Source organism: Myotis nattereri (assembly GCF_964212035.1).
Source record: "Myotis nattereri genome assembly, chromosome: 15".
NCBI classification, from domain to species: Eukaryota; Metazoa; Chordata; class Mammalia; order Chiroptera; family Vespertilionidae; genus Myotis; species Myotis nattereri.
The window spans coordinates 16,816,172-16,830,663 of NC_138090.1; the positions used below are offsets into that span (position 1 = coordinate 16,816,172).

At 46.3% G+C, this 14,492-nt stretch overlaps 1 protein-coding gene across 1 annotated transcript in view; it reads left to right on the plus strand.

The window, feature by feature from the left end:
• The window catches only part of PKD1L3 (polycystin 1 like 3, transient receptor potential channel interacting), a gene marked incomplete at its 5' end in the record, with an annotated part of 68,039 nt that overhangs the window by 23,044 nt on the left and 30,503 nt on the right, over nt 1-14,492 (plus strand). Inside the window, 10 exons of the mRNA XM_081108059.1 lie at nt 1,348-1,541; nt 4,626-4,856; nt 5,793-5,894; nt 6,164-6,342; nt 8,655-8,801; nt 11,183-11,379; nt 11,937-12,136; nt 12,828-12,987; nt 13,760-13,976; nt 14,065-14,299. Coding sequence (XP_080964185.1) covers nt 1,348-1,541; nt 4,626-4,856; nt 5,793-5,894; nt 6,164-6,342; nt 8,655-8,801; nt 11,183-11,379; nt 11,937-12,136; nt 12,828-12,987; nt 13,760-13,976; nt 14,065-14,299 — 1,862 coding nt within the window. The remainder of the gene's footprint in view (nt 1-1,347; nt 1,542-4,625; nt 4,857-5,792; nt 5,895-6,163; nt 6,343-8,654; nt 8,802-11,182; nt 11,380-11,936; nt 12,137-12,827; nt 12,988-13,759; nt 13,977-14,064; nt 14,300-14,492) is intronic.

The window sequence follows — 14,492 nt, forward strand, 5'->3', positions numbered from 1 at the left end:
TCACACAGATCTTATATACTTGTCACTCAGTTTCTCCTAATGCTAATATCTTGCTTAACTGTAGTGCAATGAGGAAATGACATTGATCCAATGCACTGATATTATTCAGATACCAGGGTTCCGGGGTGCATCACCCGAGAACCACCGCTGCCAAGTCACTGCAGCTCGGCAGCTCCTGCATTGAGCGTCTGCCCCCTGGTGGTCAGTGTGCATCATAGATACCAGCCGGTCAGACGGTTGGATAGTCACTTAGCCTTTTATATATATAGATGTTGAGACTTCTGCAGAAGTAAAGTTCCAGCACAATGGGTCATAATATATCTCAAATGTTATATGTATAGATGAATATGTATATGTAATATATTACTTATATTTCAACTTTATTTCTAATCTTAGGTTTAGATAATGCCTGGAGATATCTCAGTAAGTCTTGGTATAAGATCAGAATGACTATGCTGTAGTTTAGAAAAGTTAATAATTTCTCTGACATATATAAGTAGTAAAGAATTTCTGAGATATATAAATAGTGCCTGGAATATACTTGATCAAAGAACTTTAAATGTAGTACTGAAAAGTCTTAATAAAGAGCTACCTTTGGCCGTAAAAGATGTTGGGGAAAATAATCAGAATGGATAAAGCATGTTGTAGTCTCCCTCACGACAACCTACCCGTATTGAAGGAGCTTTTTCTGGCTCCTGCATGGGCCTCGCTAACAGACACAGTCACTTTGTAAGTGACCCTTCCCTTTAGACAAAGCCCCTGGGGCAGCAGCTCTCCCTGCGGGGTGCCAGCTATAAAGTCAGAACACGCACTCCCTTCTTCTCGCTGCTCGTGGCAGTAATCTCGCGTCGTTTGGAGCTGGGAGACATCTTGGAGATTCTTTCGTTTAGACTCCTTGTTTGAAAGATAAGAAAAGTAGAGATTTGGTGACTTAACAACCACCTGTGACAGAGCCAGGCCTGAAATCAGGCCTCTGGCGTGCGGTCCAGGCTCCGTCCTGGAACCACTCTGCTCCTGTCCTCGCTTCGTCCTTGGGTTTCATCACCCCATACACCTGGGTCTTCTATCTACTAATTTTAGTGTGTGATGATTTCATTTTTCTAAAACTCTTAATACAGTCTAATTCCTTAGGCCTAAATTTTCATTCATCAAAAGAAGATGGTTTTTTACTGTAGCAGGAGTTACCCAGGGCCCTGGATTTTACTTCTGGTCATTTTTTAAAGAAATCACTGTGACTCTAAGCTTATTACTTTGTAAAGTAAAATAACAACAGGCCCTTCAGAAGAAAGGGTTAACAGTATTTTTCTCCCACGTGCAATGCAATTAAGCACTCTTTGTTGTTCTCAGATGAGGAGTATACATGGGTGCTGACTCCAGGGAGTTTGCAGCATGGGATCGGCATCTACTACATCACAGCCGTGTTGAACAGAAGCAAGGAGGAGGCTCAGCGGACTCCCACCCTGTTCTCCATCGTCACTGCCCTCACTCAGTGCTATTTTTGGGACAGCCACAACAGCACGTGGAGGAGCGACGGATGTCAGGTAAGAAGCTGTGCCCTTCCCCGCCTCTCTTCTACCTTAGCTGGCATTGAACACGGTGCATCTGTTACCTCAGTTCCCGTCAAAATCATAGAAGGAGCCGGGTGGCTCAGTGGGTTGGAGCATCACCCCATACACCAAGGGGTTGCAAGTTTGATTCCTTCTCTCTCTCCCTCCCTTGCTTCTTCTCTTCTTCCCTTCCTCCCTTTCCCTCTGTCCCTTCGTCTCTATATAAAAATCCATGAAAAAAAATCTATTCTCAGGTGAAGATTTAAAAAAATAGAAGGGAAGTAAATCAGCTGGGAAGAAGGACGGTGGTGTGTGGTGGGCTGGGCAAGAGTCTCTCTTTGGAGCAGGCCGTGCTTCATATGTGTGATTCTTTCTCAAGCATTAGTCCACGGTGAATGTGACAGTTCCAGGTAAAATAAGAAAAGCAATATGTGGAAGCTGTTCAAGTCTGCAAGTATTAAACATGTTGTGGGTAAACGGAAATGAACTTCCTGCTAAATAAAAGAGGATTTTTGTACTTAAAAAGAAGCTCGCCGCCCTAACTGGTTTGACTCAGTAGATAGAGCATCGGCCTGCAGACTGAAAGGTCCCAGGTTCGATTCCAGTCAAGGGCATGAACCTTGGCTGTGGGCACATCCCCAGTAGGGGGTGTGCAGGAGGCAGCTGATCAATGTCTCTCTCCCATGGATGTTTCTAATTCTCTATCCCTCTCCCTTCCTCTCTGTAAAAAATCAATAAAATATATATTTTTTTAAAAAGAAGCTCGCCCATTCTTGTGCCCTCCAGGCCAGGGACAGATTGTCACCTTTGTAATAATGCGGACTCCCAGATGTCTGCCCACTGCACAGTGACACTACATTTTCACACCAGTGGTTCTGTGAGATTCTGTCTGCTGCAGATCCTGGTCCACTTGCACAGAGTGTGCTGCAAGGTTCCGGAAACCGTGAGGCTGCTGTGAGCCATCTGAGAAGGTGTCACCCGGATTGGGACAAGAAGGAAAGGGGTTCCATGGACGGCACCCGCATCACTCGTGGCCTCAAGCAGCAGTTTCTGGAGGATCGGGTGCTGCTTCCCAAGCACATCCTCAAACCGGAAGCTTGTCTGTGAAGATTCTGTTGCCGTAAACCTGGGCGGGCCTGCGATCCTGCAATCCTGCCTCTCTAAGGGCTCCCAGGGGAGGCAGTGCTGCTGGTCAGGGAAGCCACATGCCAGCAACAGGCTCTCTCCCCTGGCAGGGCAGTGACCCCTGACGCAACAGACATCAGGATGTGTCTCGCCTCCTGGAAGCCTCCCTAGTGTTAGGCTCTGTGAAGGGAACAGAGCTGCAGAGAACGGATGAGAGTTCGCCCAAGGGCAGAATATTGGTGGGGCGACCAGAACTTAACCTTGTGCCATGCAGAGAAACCAGTCATAATGGCACTATTGTAGACTTTTCATCTGCAAGATCACACATGGAATGGGTACCTTCCATTTACTCGCCTAGTAACTTTTTTCTTAATCCTCACCCGAAGATATATTTTTATTGATTTGAGAGAGAAAGGAGGGGAGGGAGAGAGAGAGAGAGAGAGAGAGAGAGAGAGAGAGAGAGAAACAGAAACATTGATGTGAGAGAGAAACATCAATCGATTGCCTACCAACGAGATTGAACCTGCAACCTAGATATGTGCCCTGACTGGGAACCAAATCCACCACCTTTTGGTCTACAGGGACAACGCTCCAAGCAACTGAGCCACTTGGCCAGGGTCCTGGTGACATTTAAAAAAAAAAATCTATGCGGAAATGTTACAACATATGAAAAGTTATAAGGAATAATATAATAAAACCATGAAACACCACTCAGCTTTATTACAGAATTAGCACTTTACTCTAGTTCAAAGGCTCTCAAGCTACGGCCCGCGGGCCACATGCAAATACAAATATTGTATTTGTTCCCGTTTTGTTTTTTTACTTCAAAATAAGATATGTTCAGTGTGCATAGGAATTTGTTCATAGTTTTTTTTTAAACTATAGTCCGGCTCTCCAATGGTCTGAGGGACAGTGAACTGGCCCCGTGTTTAAAAAGTTTGAGGACCCCTGCTCTATTTAGATGTGTAGAAAGAATAAGACACTCAGGCCGAAACCAGTTTGGCTCAGTGGATGGAGCGTCGGTCTGTGGACTGAGGGGTCCCGGGTTCGATTCCGGTCGGGGGCATGTGCCTGGGTTGCAGGCACATCCCCAGTGGGAGATGTGCAGGAGGCGGCTGATCAATGTTTCTCTCTCATCGATGTTTCTCTCTCATCGATGTTTCTGACTCTCTGTCTCTCTCCCTTCCTCTCTGTAAAAAATCAATAAAATATATTTAAAAAAAAAAGAATAAGACACTCAGGCATAATCAAGTGCTCTGTATATCCTTCACCAATTGCATTCCCTTCCTCCCCACAAAGGGTGACCACCAGCCTGAATTTGGTGTGTTCATGCTTCCGCTGAGTGTTTATTGAGCGCCTGCTATTGAGCATCCCAGCCAGGCCAAGGCCCGGAGCCAGAGGTGCAGTGATGGACGGACAGTGTCCACATGAGCGTACATCCCAGTGAGGACACCGGCAGGAGCAGAGACATAAATGTTGTTTTGGTCTTTGTGCAAATGGCACCAAACTGTACATGCCTTTCTGTAACTTGGTTTTCCACTCAGCATTTACCCATGTTTCTATTCCTTTTCACTGTTGTATAGTATTCCATCCGGCTGCCTCTACTCGTGTCTTTACCTGTTTGTCTGTCCTGCCGTTAGTAGACAGACAGGCGCTCCCGGTGTTTATAGTTCGAAGCAGCGCTGGCAGGGCATTCTTTTCCATGTCCCCTTGGGGACGTGTGGGAAGTGCCCTGGGCTACACAGTCAGCCCTGGAATTGCCGGACTCAGAGGGTTTGTGCTTCTTCAGCTTCACCAGATGTGGCCAGCACGCCGTGCACATTGGTGGTACCCGTTTACACCGCCAGCAGCAGTGAACGAGCCACCCAGACATTCTGTTCCCGCTCTGAACTGCCTGTGTTGATGGTTCAGGGCTGGCCCTTCGTTAGCGTCAGTGTCTCGATTCTATTCCAGGTCGGGCCACAGAGCACAGTGGTGAGGACCCAGTGCCTCTGTAACCACCTGACCTACTTTGGCAGCGACTTCTTCATAGTGCCCCGGACAGTGAATGTTGAAGACACGATCAAGCTATTCCTGCGCGTGACCAACAACCCTGTTGGGGTGTCCTTGCTGGCCAGCCTTTTGGGGTTCTACCTGCTCCTGTTTGTGTGGGCTTGGAGAAAGGATCAGGCAGATATGCAGAAGGTGAGGAGACTTTGATTCCAAAAGTTTTGCCACAGCGGCTTGAGTATGTTGAACAAGGTGGGGGAAAAATACCTTCATCCAAAGAGGCAGGTCCCGTGGTTCCAGAGAACGGAGAAATTCAGGTGCGAGTGTTCTTAAATTTCTCTTTATATCTACTCTCTCGAGGCCTAGGAACTTAACTCTTTATATCCTTTTTTTTTTCTTTTAGCCAAGGTTGCATTCTCATGTGATTCATTTAGGGATAGGCCAAAAGAAAACATGTAGAGAATTTAACTATAACCAAATGCATGTTTATCTCACTTTACACATTGCACATGAAAGTTATATGTAAGCCAAATTATAATTTATTATAATTGCAATATATAAAAAAAAACCTGTAAAAAACTTTTTTTGAAACAAACAAAAACTGCTTTGATGGCTGCTTGTTCTTAATTTCTGTTCTATTTCTTTCTTGCTCTTGTGTTTTCTTACACTTGGAAATTGTAGAATGCACAACATGTTCATTTCTTTGTTGCCATGGGTATAGGATTGCCAGTTTTAGTAAATAAAAATACAGAACACCCAGTTAAATTTGAATTTCACATAAATAGTGAATGCATTTTTGGGGTAAGTATGCCCACAGATTATTCAGTGTTTTTCTGAAATTCAAGTTTAACTGGATGTTTTATATGTTATCTACCTGGGTGGGAGGGAAGTGGAAAGACTGAGAGGCCCAAGACATGGTTGGTTCTATGACTATTTCCTTTTAGAGGCATAAACCCTGGCCTTACCGCCCTCCTCCCTTATCACTTAACCTAGGTCTGCTTACACCTCCCTGCGTTTTCCAGACCATGGCCAGCTCTGCAGCCATGCATCCTCCTGCTCCCTAGCGGGGGAAGCAGCTCCACGAGCCTGAGTAAGGTTCAGCCCATTTTCTTGGTTCTGCTTTTCCTGCAGGTGAAGGTCACTGTCCTGGCCGATAATGACCCCAGCTCTCGGTGTCGCTACCTTATTCAGGTCTCCACTGGATATCGACGAAGGGCCTCTACAACAGCTCAGGTTAATGACACACATGTCCCTCATTCACGGCTCCATCTCCTACCACGTGAGATACAATACACTCTGCTATCCCCGCGTCCTGTAGCACTTACGGGGGATCACAGAGGGCTACTTCCTAGTTCTACACTGTGAATTTGAAGAGCCCTCTGTCCTTGTCTCAGATCCCAGAGACCTCATCTCAGTCCAGTGTCTCTGCCTTCATCTTTCTCCTTGGGGATAAACCCAAAGAACCAACTAACCATGTGAGGACTTCCCGTGTCATGTCTCAGGTGGTGGTCACCCTGTATGGGTCAGAGGGACGGAGTGAGCCCCATCACCTCTGGGACGGCCAGAAGGCAGTCTTTGAACGAGGGGGACTGGATGTCTTCCTGCTCGGCACCCGGTCCTCCCTGGGGGAGCTGCACAGCCTCCGGCTCTGGCATGACAACTCGGGCGCCAGCCCTGCCTGGTAAGCACCTGCCTCACGCTGGCTTGTTGTGGGCTCAGCTTGTCATCGCAGTAAATAACAACAGTCCTTGAGCCAGGAAGTCACAGTTAGATTTACATTTCAAAGCTGTCTATAAAGAAGAAACCCCCGGAATCAATGTGGAAATTAACATTATGATTTTTGTGGATTTAAGAATGATAGATGTTTTATTTTTTTTTATTTTCATTAAATGTTGTCATGGTGTGTACAACAAGTAATTCAAAGGAAATATTGCCCCAAGGTACCACAAATTAAAGGTATCTCTAATATGAAATATATATATTCAAAGAGTAAATTCAATAAACAACTATATCCTGAATACTGTGCATTGGGTCAGAACTCAGAGCTCAGGAGAGAGGAATTAAGAAGTGGTGTGTGCCTAGGGACGGTTAGTGATGAGGCTTTGCTGGGCCCAGATGGTTCTGCATCTCCCTTCAGCAGCACCGTGGGAAAGTAGATGATGAAATGAATTAAGGGTGAAGATTATTGGTTTGTTGGGATTAGGAAAAAATAAGGAATGAAGTCAAAGATCCAAGGCTCGTGTACTCGAGCCTCATTCCTGAATACCGGCCACTCTGAAAAGAGTGCAGCTGCCCGAAGTCAGTCTTGCCCTCTAGGCTAGATACACCAGCCTCTAGGCTGCAAGATCCTAATAATTTGCTTACTGTTTCCATTCTGATCGGGCATCTACAGATCAGTTTGTACACTGTCATCTCAGTTTCATTTACAGAGGTGAATAATAAACACTTGACAAGATGCTCAACTCCGTTAGTCATCAGGAAATGCAAATTAAAACCACAGTGAGATAGCACTAACTAAACACCCAGCAGCATGACTAAAATTAAAAAGTCCAACAAAACCAAGTTTGGGAGAGGGTGGGGCACACTCACAAAAGCACTGGTGGGTGTGTAAAATGGTGCAGCCACGTTGGAGAATAGGCTGTCAGTTCTTGTACAGTTAACCATACACTTACCATATGACCCAGACATTCCGCTCCTAGATAAATGAAAAAAATATGTCCTTCAAGACTTATACACGTACATTCATAGCTGTTTTATTGTTAGTAGCCCAAAACTGGAAACAACACAAATGCCCATCAGGTGAATAAATAAATAAATGTCAGTATATTCATTAGATGGAATACTCCTCACCGACGAAAAGAACAGTGTGCTAATACATACAACATGGATGAATTCCTAAAAGCATGCTGACTGAAAGAAGCCAGACTGTGCGAATGCATACTGTGTGACTCACATACATGAAATTCTTTTAAAAAGGAAAACTACAGAGACAGAAAGATCAGAAGTCACCTGGGGCCAGCGGTGAGCCTCTGTTCTGTAGGATAGAGGCAGACAGGATGCCTGTAGAGCTGGCCGGGCACCTCGCATATGGAACCGGGAAGCTTAGAGGACACACACACACACACTGGACTGTTTCTAGGTTACAGAATCTGAATTCTGTGTTCAGTACATGAACTCCCTGAGGAAATGGGATCAGCTCTTGTTTCTTCCTTTAGTTCTTGCCTTGCAAAGAGACAGAACCCACTGACAGGGCAAGATTACTTCTTTTTCTAAATTATCTGGTTTATTTTTTATTTAAGTATAATTGACATACAACATATTAGTTTTAGGTATACAATATAATGATTCAATATTTGTATATTTTGCAAAATGATCACCATAATAAATCTAGTAACATCTATCCCCATACATAGTTACAGAATTCTTTTTCTTGTGCTGAGAAACTTCAAAATCTACTCTCTTAGAACTTTTTAACATGCAGTACAGTAGTATTAACTATAGTTGCCATGTTGTACACTATGTCCCCATGACTTACTTGTTTTATTACTAGAAGTTTGTACCTTTTGATCCCGTCACCCATTCCCCCCAAATCTCCTACCTTTGGTACCCACCAGTCTGTTCCCCATATCTATGAGCTTTTTTGGTTTTTGTTTTTGCTTTTAGATTCCACATATACATGAAATCATATGGTATTTGTCTTTCTCTGTCTGACTTATTTCACTTAGCATAATGCCCTCAAGATCCATCCTATTGTTGCAAATGGCAGTTGCATTCTATTTTATGCGTGTGTGTGCGCATGCGCGTGTGTATGTGTGTGTGTGCATGTGCATGTGTGCGTGTGTGTGCATGTGCGCGCACGTGTGTGTATGTGTGTACACCATATTTTTAAGCCCATTTATCAATGGACATTTAGGCTGTTTCTATAGATTGCTTCTAATACAACAACTGAATTGTGCCCCCCTCCCTAACATGGCTATCTTCATTTTACTATAGGTATGTAAACCAGGTCATTGTCAGCGACATGGCAGGTAACAGGAAATGGCATTTCCTATGCAATTGTTGGCTGGCCGAGGACCTTGGAGACTGTGAGCGTGACCGGGTCTTCATACCAGTCTCAAAGAAACAGCTCTTTTCCTTTAGGTATTGTTGGGAAATGATGGTGTCTTACAGGTCTCTGAAGCTCTGTTCATTTTTCATCATTCTTTACTCTTTCTGTTCTTCAGACTGTATAGTTTAAATTGACCTATCTTAACGTTTGCTGATTTTTTTCCCCTGCCCACTCAATTATGTTGTGAGCCTCTCTACTGAATTTTTCATTTCACTTAGTGTATTTTTCAACTGCGGACTTGCTACTCAGTTCTTTTTACAAAATAATTTATCTTTATTGATACTTTTATTTGGCAAAATATCATTCTCATTTACTTTCCTTTAGTTCTTTAGACATAGTTTCCTTTAGTTCTTTGAACACACTTAAAATGACTTGAAGTCTTTGTCTAGTAAATCCAATGTTGTGGCTTCCTTGAGGGCAATCTGAGGAGGAGGGTGTCTCTAGCTTTACAACCTGGAAATGTAAGTAAATTTGCCCCAAAGAGAATCACTATCTCTATTTTTCCAGGGCTGTCTGCTTATACCAAGATTCCTTAAAAGATAGTCCAGGAGCAAATATTTTATGAATGCCTACATGTGACGTATTCATGGAGAATTGCCTCCAACACTGCTTTTGTTGTGGTGTCAGTCTTTTGTCAGTCTGGCTGTTAGTCTTTTCAAGTAGACTCCCATTTCTCTCTTTCATATTTTACCTTTATTCTTGATGTTCCAAATTTTATCATAATTCTTTTTACTATGGATTCATTTTTTTTAATCCTGTTTGGTACCCAGAAGGTACTTTTAAAAATGTTTTTATTATGGCAAAGTACACTTAACATAGAATGTACTTTTAATATGCAAAATCACATCTTCAATTCTGAAATATTCTCAGATGTCACTTCTGAAAATATTGTTCATCTGACACTCTCTTACTCTCTGTCGGAGCCTCAAACTATCCTCCATGGTGTTTGTTTAATATGTGTGTGTGTGTGTGTGTGTGTACTAGAGGCCTGGTGCACGAAATCCATGCATGGGTAGGTTCCTTAGGCCTGGCCGGTGATCAGGGCCGATTGGGACCTCTGGCTGCCGGCCAGCGCCTCCCTTCATTCCGCACTGACGTGGTGGTCAGTGCACATCATAGTGAGCGACCGAACTCCCGATCGAATTCCTGAGTAGACACTGCATATTAGCCTTTTATATAGAGAGATGTTTTATTTTGGAGAGGAAAGGAGAGGGAGAGAGAGAGATAGAAACATCAATGATGAGAGAAAATCATTGATTGGCTGCCTCCTGCACGCTCTCTAATGGGGATTGAGCCCACAACCCAGGCATGTGTCCTGACTGGTAATTAAACCCTGATCTCCTGGTTCATGGGTCAACACTTAAATACTGATCTACACCGTCCGGGAAATGTTAGATTTTTTTATGTGGTGAGGAATTTTGAGTTGTATATTTATTTCCGGTGTTTTATTATTAAATCTCAATCTCTATTTCCACTCTTACTCTGCCTCATAGCTTTTCTGATGTTTCAATCCAATCCTCGCGTCTCTAGAACTAGGCCTTATTACAGCATTTTGGAGCTCCTATTCCTCAGTGAAATCAGTGTGGCTAGGGCTATTGCAGATCTCGTCATGAAGCGCTGGGTCCCTTGGCTCATTGCTGGTCCTGGGGCTGCTCTCTTTCGCCCACGCTCTGCTGTCCACGTGTAGCTCTGTGGCATGTTGTTCTGTAGTTTCCTTTCATAAGCTCCAGCTCAGCCCTGGCTTCAGGCAGTGGAGATGGCTCAACTCTCCCTTCCCCCGTCTGTGAAACACGTAGTCGCGTTTCCCTGCAAGTGCCAGCCTCCCCCTGTGTCCTGCCTTCTCCCAGACCTGGAGCCCGACAGCCCGTGGCTTCTTCCCCTGGTTTCTCACTCCGTTCCTCCCTCAGAGATGTGTATTTTGTTTGGAAGCCCAGCTAATATTTTGGTTCTTTCTTTTTATATCTTCTTTACAGTTCCTCCTTCTTTGGAGTAGAGAATGTGCTCAGAATATGACTTTAGCAAACTATCTTGAGTGCAAACCTAATGCAAACTTTTTAAAAGTAAAAATATTTATCAAAACGCTTTAAAGAAATAAGCAAATATATTTTGAAGACTAAAAAGTAAATTTTTAGGTGAAACAAAAAAAAAGCAAAAGCAGAAACTCTTAAAAAACTAAAGCAACCGTTTTTAATTTTAAAATCTCAGACCACATAAATTAACTTTACCCTCAAAACCTTTTTATCCTAAAGTAACAAAAGAATCATGCTATCAGTCTCGTGACAGCGCCTTCACAGAGGTGTGAGTCGTGGCGGAGTTGTTGCTATGCAGCTTGTTGCCAGGCAAACCACTCCTTCGTCCAGAGCACTTTCAAAATGCAACCTCATGTCTCTCCTGTTGTCATTTGTGTTCTCAGACACCTGTTCTCCTCCATGATCGTGGAGAAGCTCACCCAGGATTCCCTGTGGCTCTCGGTGGCCACTCGCCATCCCTGGGACCAGTTCACGAGAGCCCAGCGGCTCACGAGCTGCATGACCCTTCTGCTCTGCAACATGGTCACCAGCCTCATGTTCTGGAGGACGAGCGGCCCCCCCGCCCACAGAGACGAGCAAGGTCTGGCTGAGTCCTGTGGGTGTTGCTCCCGGCGCGTAACCCTTTCCTCTGCTTCACCCTCCTACTCTCCCTACTCCCACAGCCTCCTGACGTGCCTTCGTTTCTTCCCTCTGCCGCCTAACGTTAGAGCACGCTAGCACGTCTCACTGTTCCCAGCCACGAGCAAGCGAGGCAGCCTTCGGGACCCACCAGGATCCTCACTGCCATATTTTCTCCTTAGACCAGTGGTTCTCAGCCTGGGCTGCACATTAGAATCACCTGGGAATCTTTTTAAAATCCTGATTTCTGGGCCTCATCCTCCGGAAATTCTGTTTCTTTGTTACTAATGTTGTGGCCTCACCCCATATCAAAGAAACAGAATTTCCGGAGAATGAGGCCCAGAAATCAGGATTTTAAAAAGATTCCCAGGTGATTCTAATGTGCAGCCAAGGTTGAGAACCACTGCCTTAGATAATCGCAGTGAAACTGCTAAGCAAAGACTCACGCCTGGCAGAGGGGTGACTGTCAGGGGGTTTCGGCTGCTGAGGAGCAAGGTTAACGTAAAGCTTTTCTTCCAGTGGGTCCATGTGCCGTGACCTGGTCCGAACTGCTTGTCAGCATCCAAACTGCCGTCATCCTTTTCCCAGTCAACCTCGTCATAGGGCGGCTCTTCCCACTGAGCCAGCCCCAGGAGCCTCTGCCCCCCTCAGCTCCCCGGCAGGCCTCCTGCTTCTCAGATGCGTCTTCTGAGCCTCTCTCGGCCTCAGAGGCCGTGGAGGTCAGCCTGTGTGGAATTCTACAGGTAAATGCCTGCTTCCTCTCCCCGTGTGCTAGAAGAGACCAGGGGAAAGGCTCTCGGGTCTTATTAACCCTGTCAGCTTTCCCCTAGGTCCTGTCCCCTGGGTTGTGATCCACCGGCCGCTAATTTTCCTCCTGGCTCTCAGGCTCCGTGGGAGTGCAGGATGTGCCACTCTGGGCTTGTTTTAGCTTCTGATGTTTGGTCAGACTGTCCCTTCTTTCATTCTATAGTCTCTCATGAAACTAGTTTTATTTTTTAAAAAAGTTTTTAAAAAAATATCTTTTCATTGATTTTAGAGAGAGGAAGGAAGAAGGAGAGATAGAAACATCAGTGATGAGAGAGAATCATTGGTCGGCTGCCTCCTGCACGCCCAAAACTGGGGATCAAGCCTGCAACCTGGGCATGTGCCCTGACGGAATCAAACCATGACCTCCTGGTGCACAGGTCAACGCTCAACCTTTGAGCCACGCCAGCTGGGCATGAAACTAGTTTTGAAGCTCCTGGGAGGTGCCTTCTTTTCTAAGAAGCAGCGACAAAGTGAGAACTTGAGGTTCTTCACACTAAGGATATGCCCCTCGGAGTAGAGACGGTGGCGCTGCCACCTGTCGTCACTGCCATCCCTGGGCTGACGTCACACGCCTGACTCTTCTCATCTTGGTTCTACATTCAGGAGCTGAAGGAAACGGTGGGGTTTCTGCTCAGGAGAGACCCGGGCCTCCTCTCAGAACATGAACCATCCTCGTGGGGTTCCTACAGCGTGAGCCAGCTGGTGGCGCTGTTATCCAGCCTCATTCGTTCTCACCTGGAGGCAGCACCCTGCGGGGCCGCAGGTTTAGTACCAACCTCTCCTCTCCTCCCGCTCCCTTCACTTCTCACCTGTCAGCATCACAACAGGCACCGTACAGCCTTCTGCTTGTTTCAATTTCCTTAGGCTTTTCATAGAGAGCTGATGATGCTTTGATCCCTCCGTGATACAAAGTAAAGGGTTAAGGAAAAGCCCACAGAAGTGTTTCCTGTGTGAGATCCCATACGCCGTCTGCTCTGTAGAGACTGTTGAAACCTGTCATTCTTTTTCTGCTGTCGGGTGGTGAGGTTAGGCAGTCTGTGGGTTCTCAAATGCAGGTTGGGCCTCCTGGGCACTTACCTAGTACAGTCACAGGCGCTGCCGTTCTGGTGGAGAAGCTCAATCAGCTTATTTTTATTGATTTCAGAAAGGAAGGGGGGAGAGAGAGATAGAAAATCAATGATGAGAGAGAATCATTGATCAGCTGCCTCCTGCATGCCCCCCACTGGAGATCAGACCCACAACCCGGGCATGTGCCCTGACCGGGAATCAAACCGTGACCGCCTGGTTCCTAGGTCAGCACTCAACCACTGAGCCACGCCGACCAGGCTCAGTCAGGTTTCGAAGTCTCTAGATCAAAGTGTGGCATTATACCAGTTGTTAGAAAGTTACCGCTGTGCTCAGAGAAGACACTATACAGTAGTGTGGGTGCTGGGTGCAATCTCCACTCCCTGGGAAGTTTAACCTCATCATCAGTTAATGAATTGCTCACCTCCCACAGTTGGTGCTAGTTACTGAAACCCTCCGCTTACTAACAGTGTCAACCTGGCATCTATTTTCAGTGGCTGCTGAAAACCACCGTCATCTCCGCTGCTACCTGCTCAGGGTTCTGCAGAGGCTGCGGTCGCACGTGAGCACCTTGGGTCCCACCCAGTTCGACCAGCCTGGCGACCTCCTGGGTGCAGCCAGCCACCTGCAGAAGCTCCAGGAGCTCCTGGAGACACACATCCTCCCCGCAGAGCCGGGGCCCGCCGGGTAATTGCCGCACCTGCCTCTCGTTCCCGGTGACCCCGCCTCCCCAGCTGTTGGCTATGAGGTTGTTACTTCGCCTTCTCTTCTTAAGGGAGGCAACCAGTTTCCCCATCCTGAGCCCAGAAGGAGGGCGGAGGTCCGCCGTGAGTGGTCTCTCCAGGTGGTTGGCTCCCATCTGCTGGCTCCTGCTGGGCGCCACCAGCCTGGCCGCGGCCTTTTTCACAGCACTGTACAGCCTGGAACTGAGCAGGGACCAGGCCACCAGCTGGCTCATCTCTATGATCCTATCGGTGCTTCAGAACGCCTTCATCATCCAGCCAGTGAAGGTACGTGGTGGCGGGCCGCCCGCATGGAGGAGCCGCTGCAGTTGCGGGCGCTTGGGAAACTGAGGTCCGTGGGTGCCGCCCAGGCTGCCCAATGTCAGACAACTGGGCAAAAAAAGACAGCCCCCAAAAGAGATGGGGAGAGTGAAATTATAAGGAATGTATGTGGAGTAGTCCCAGGAAAGCTAACAAGAAC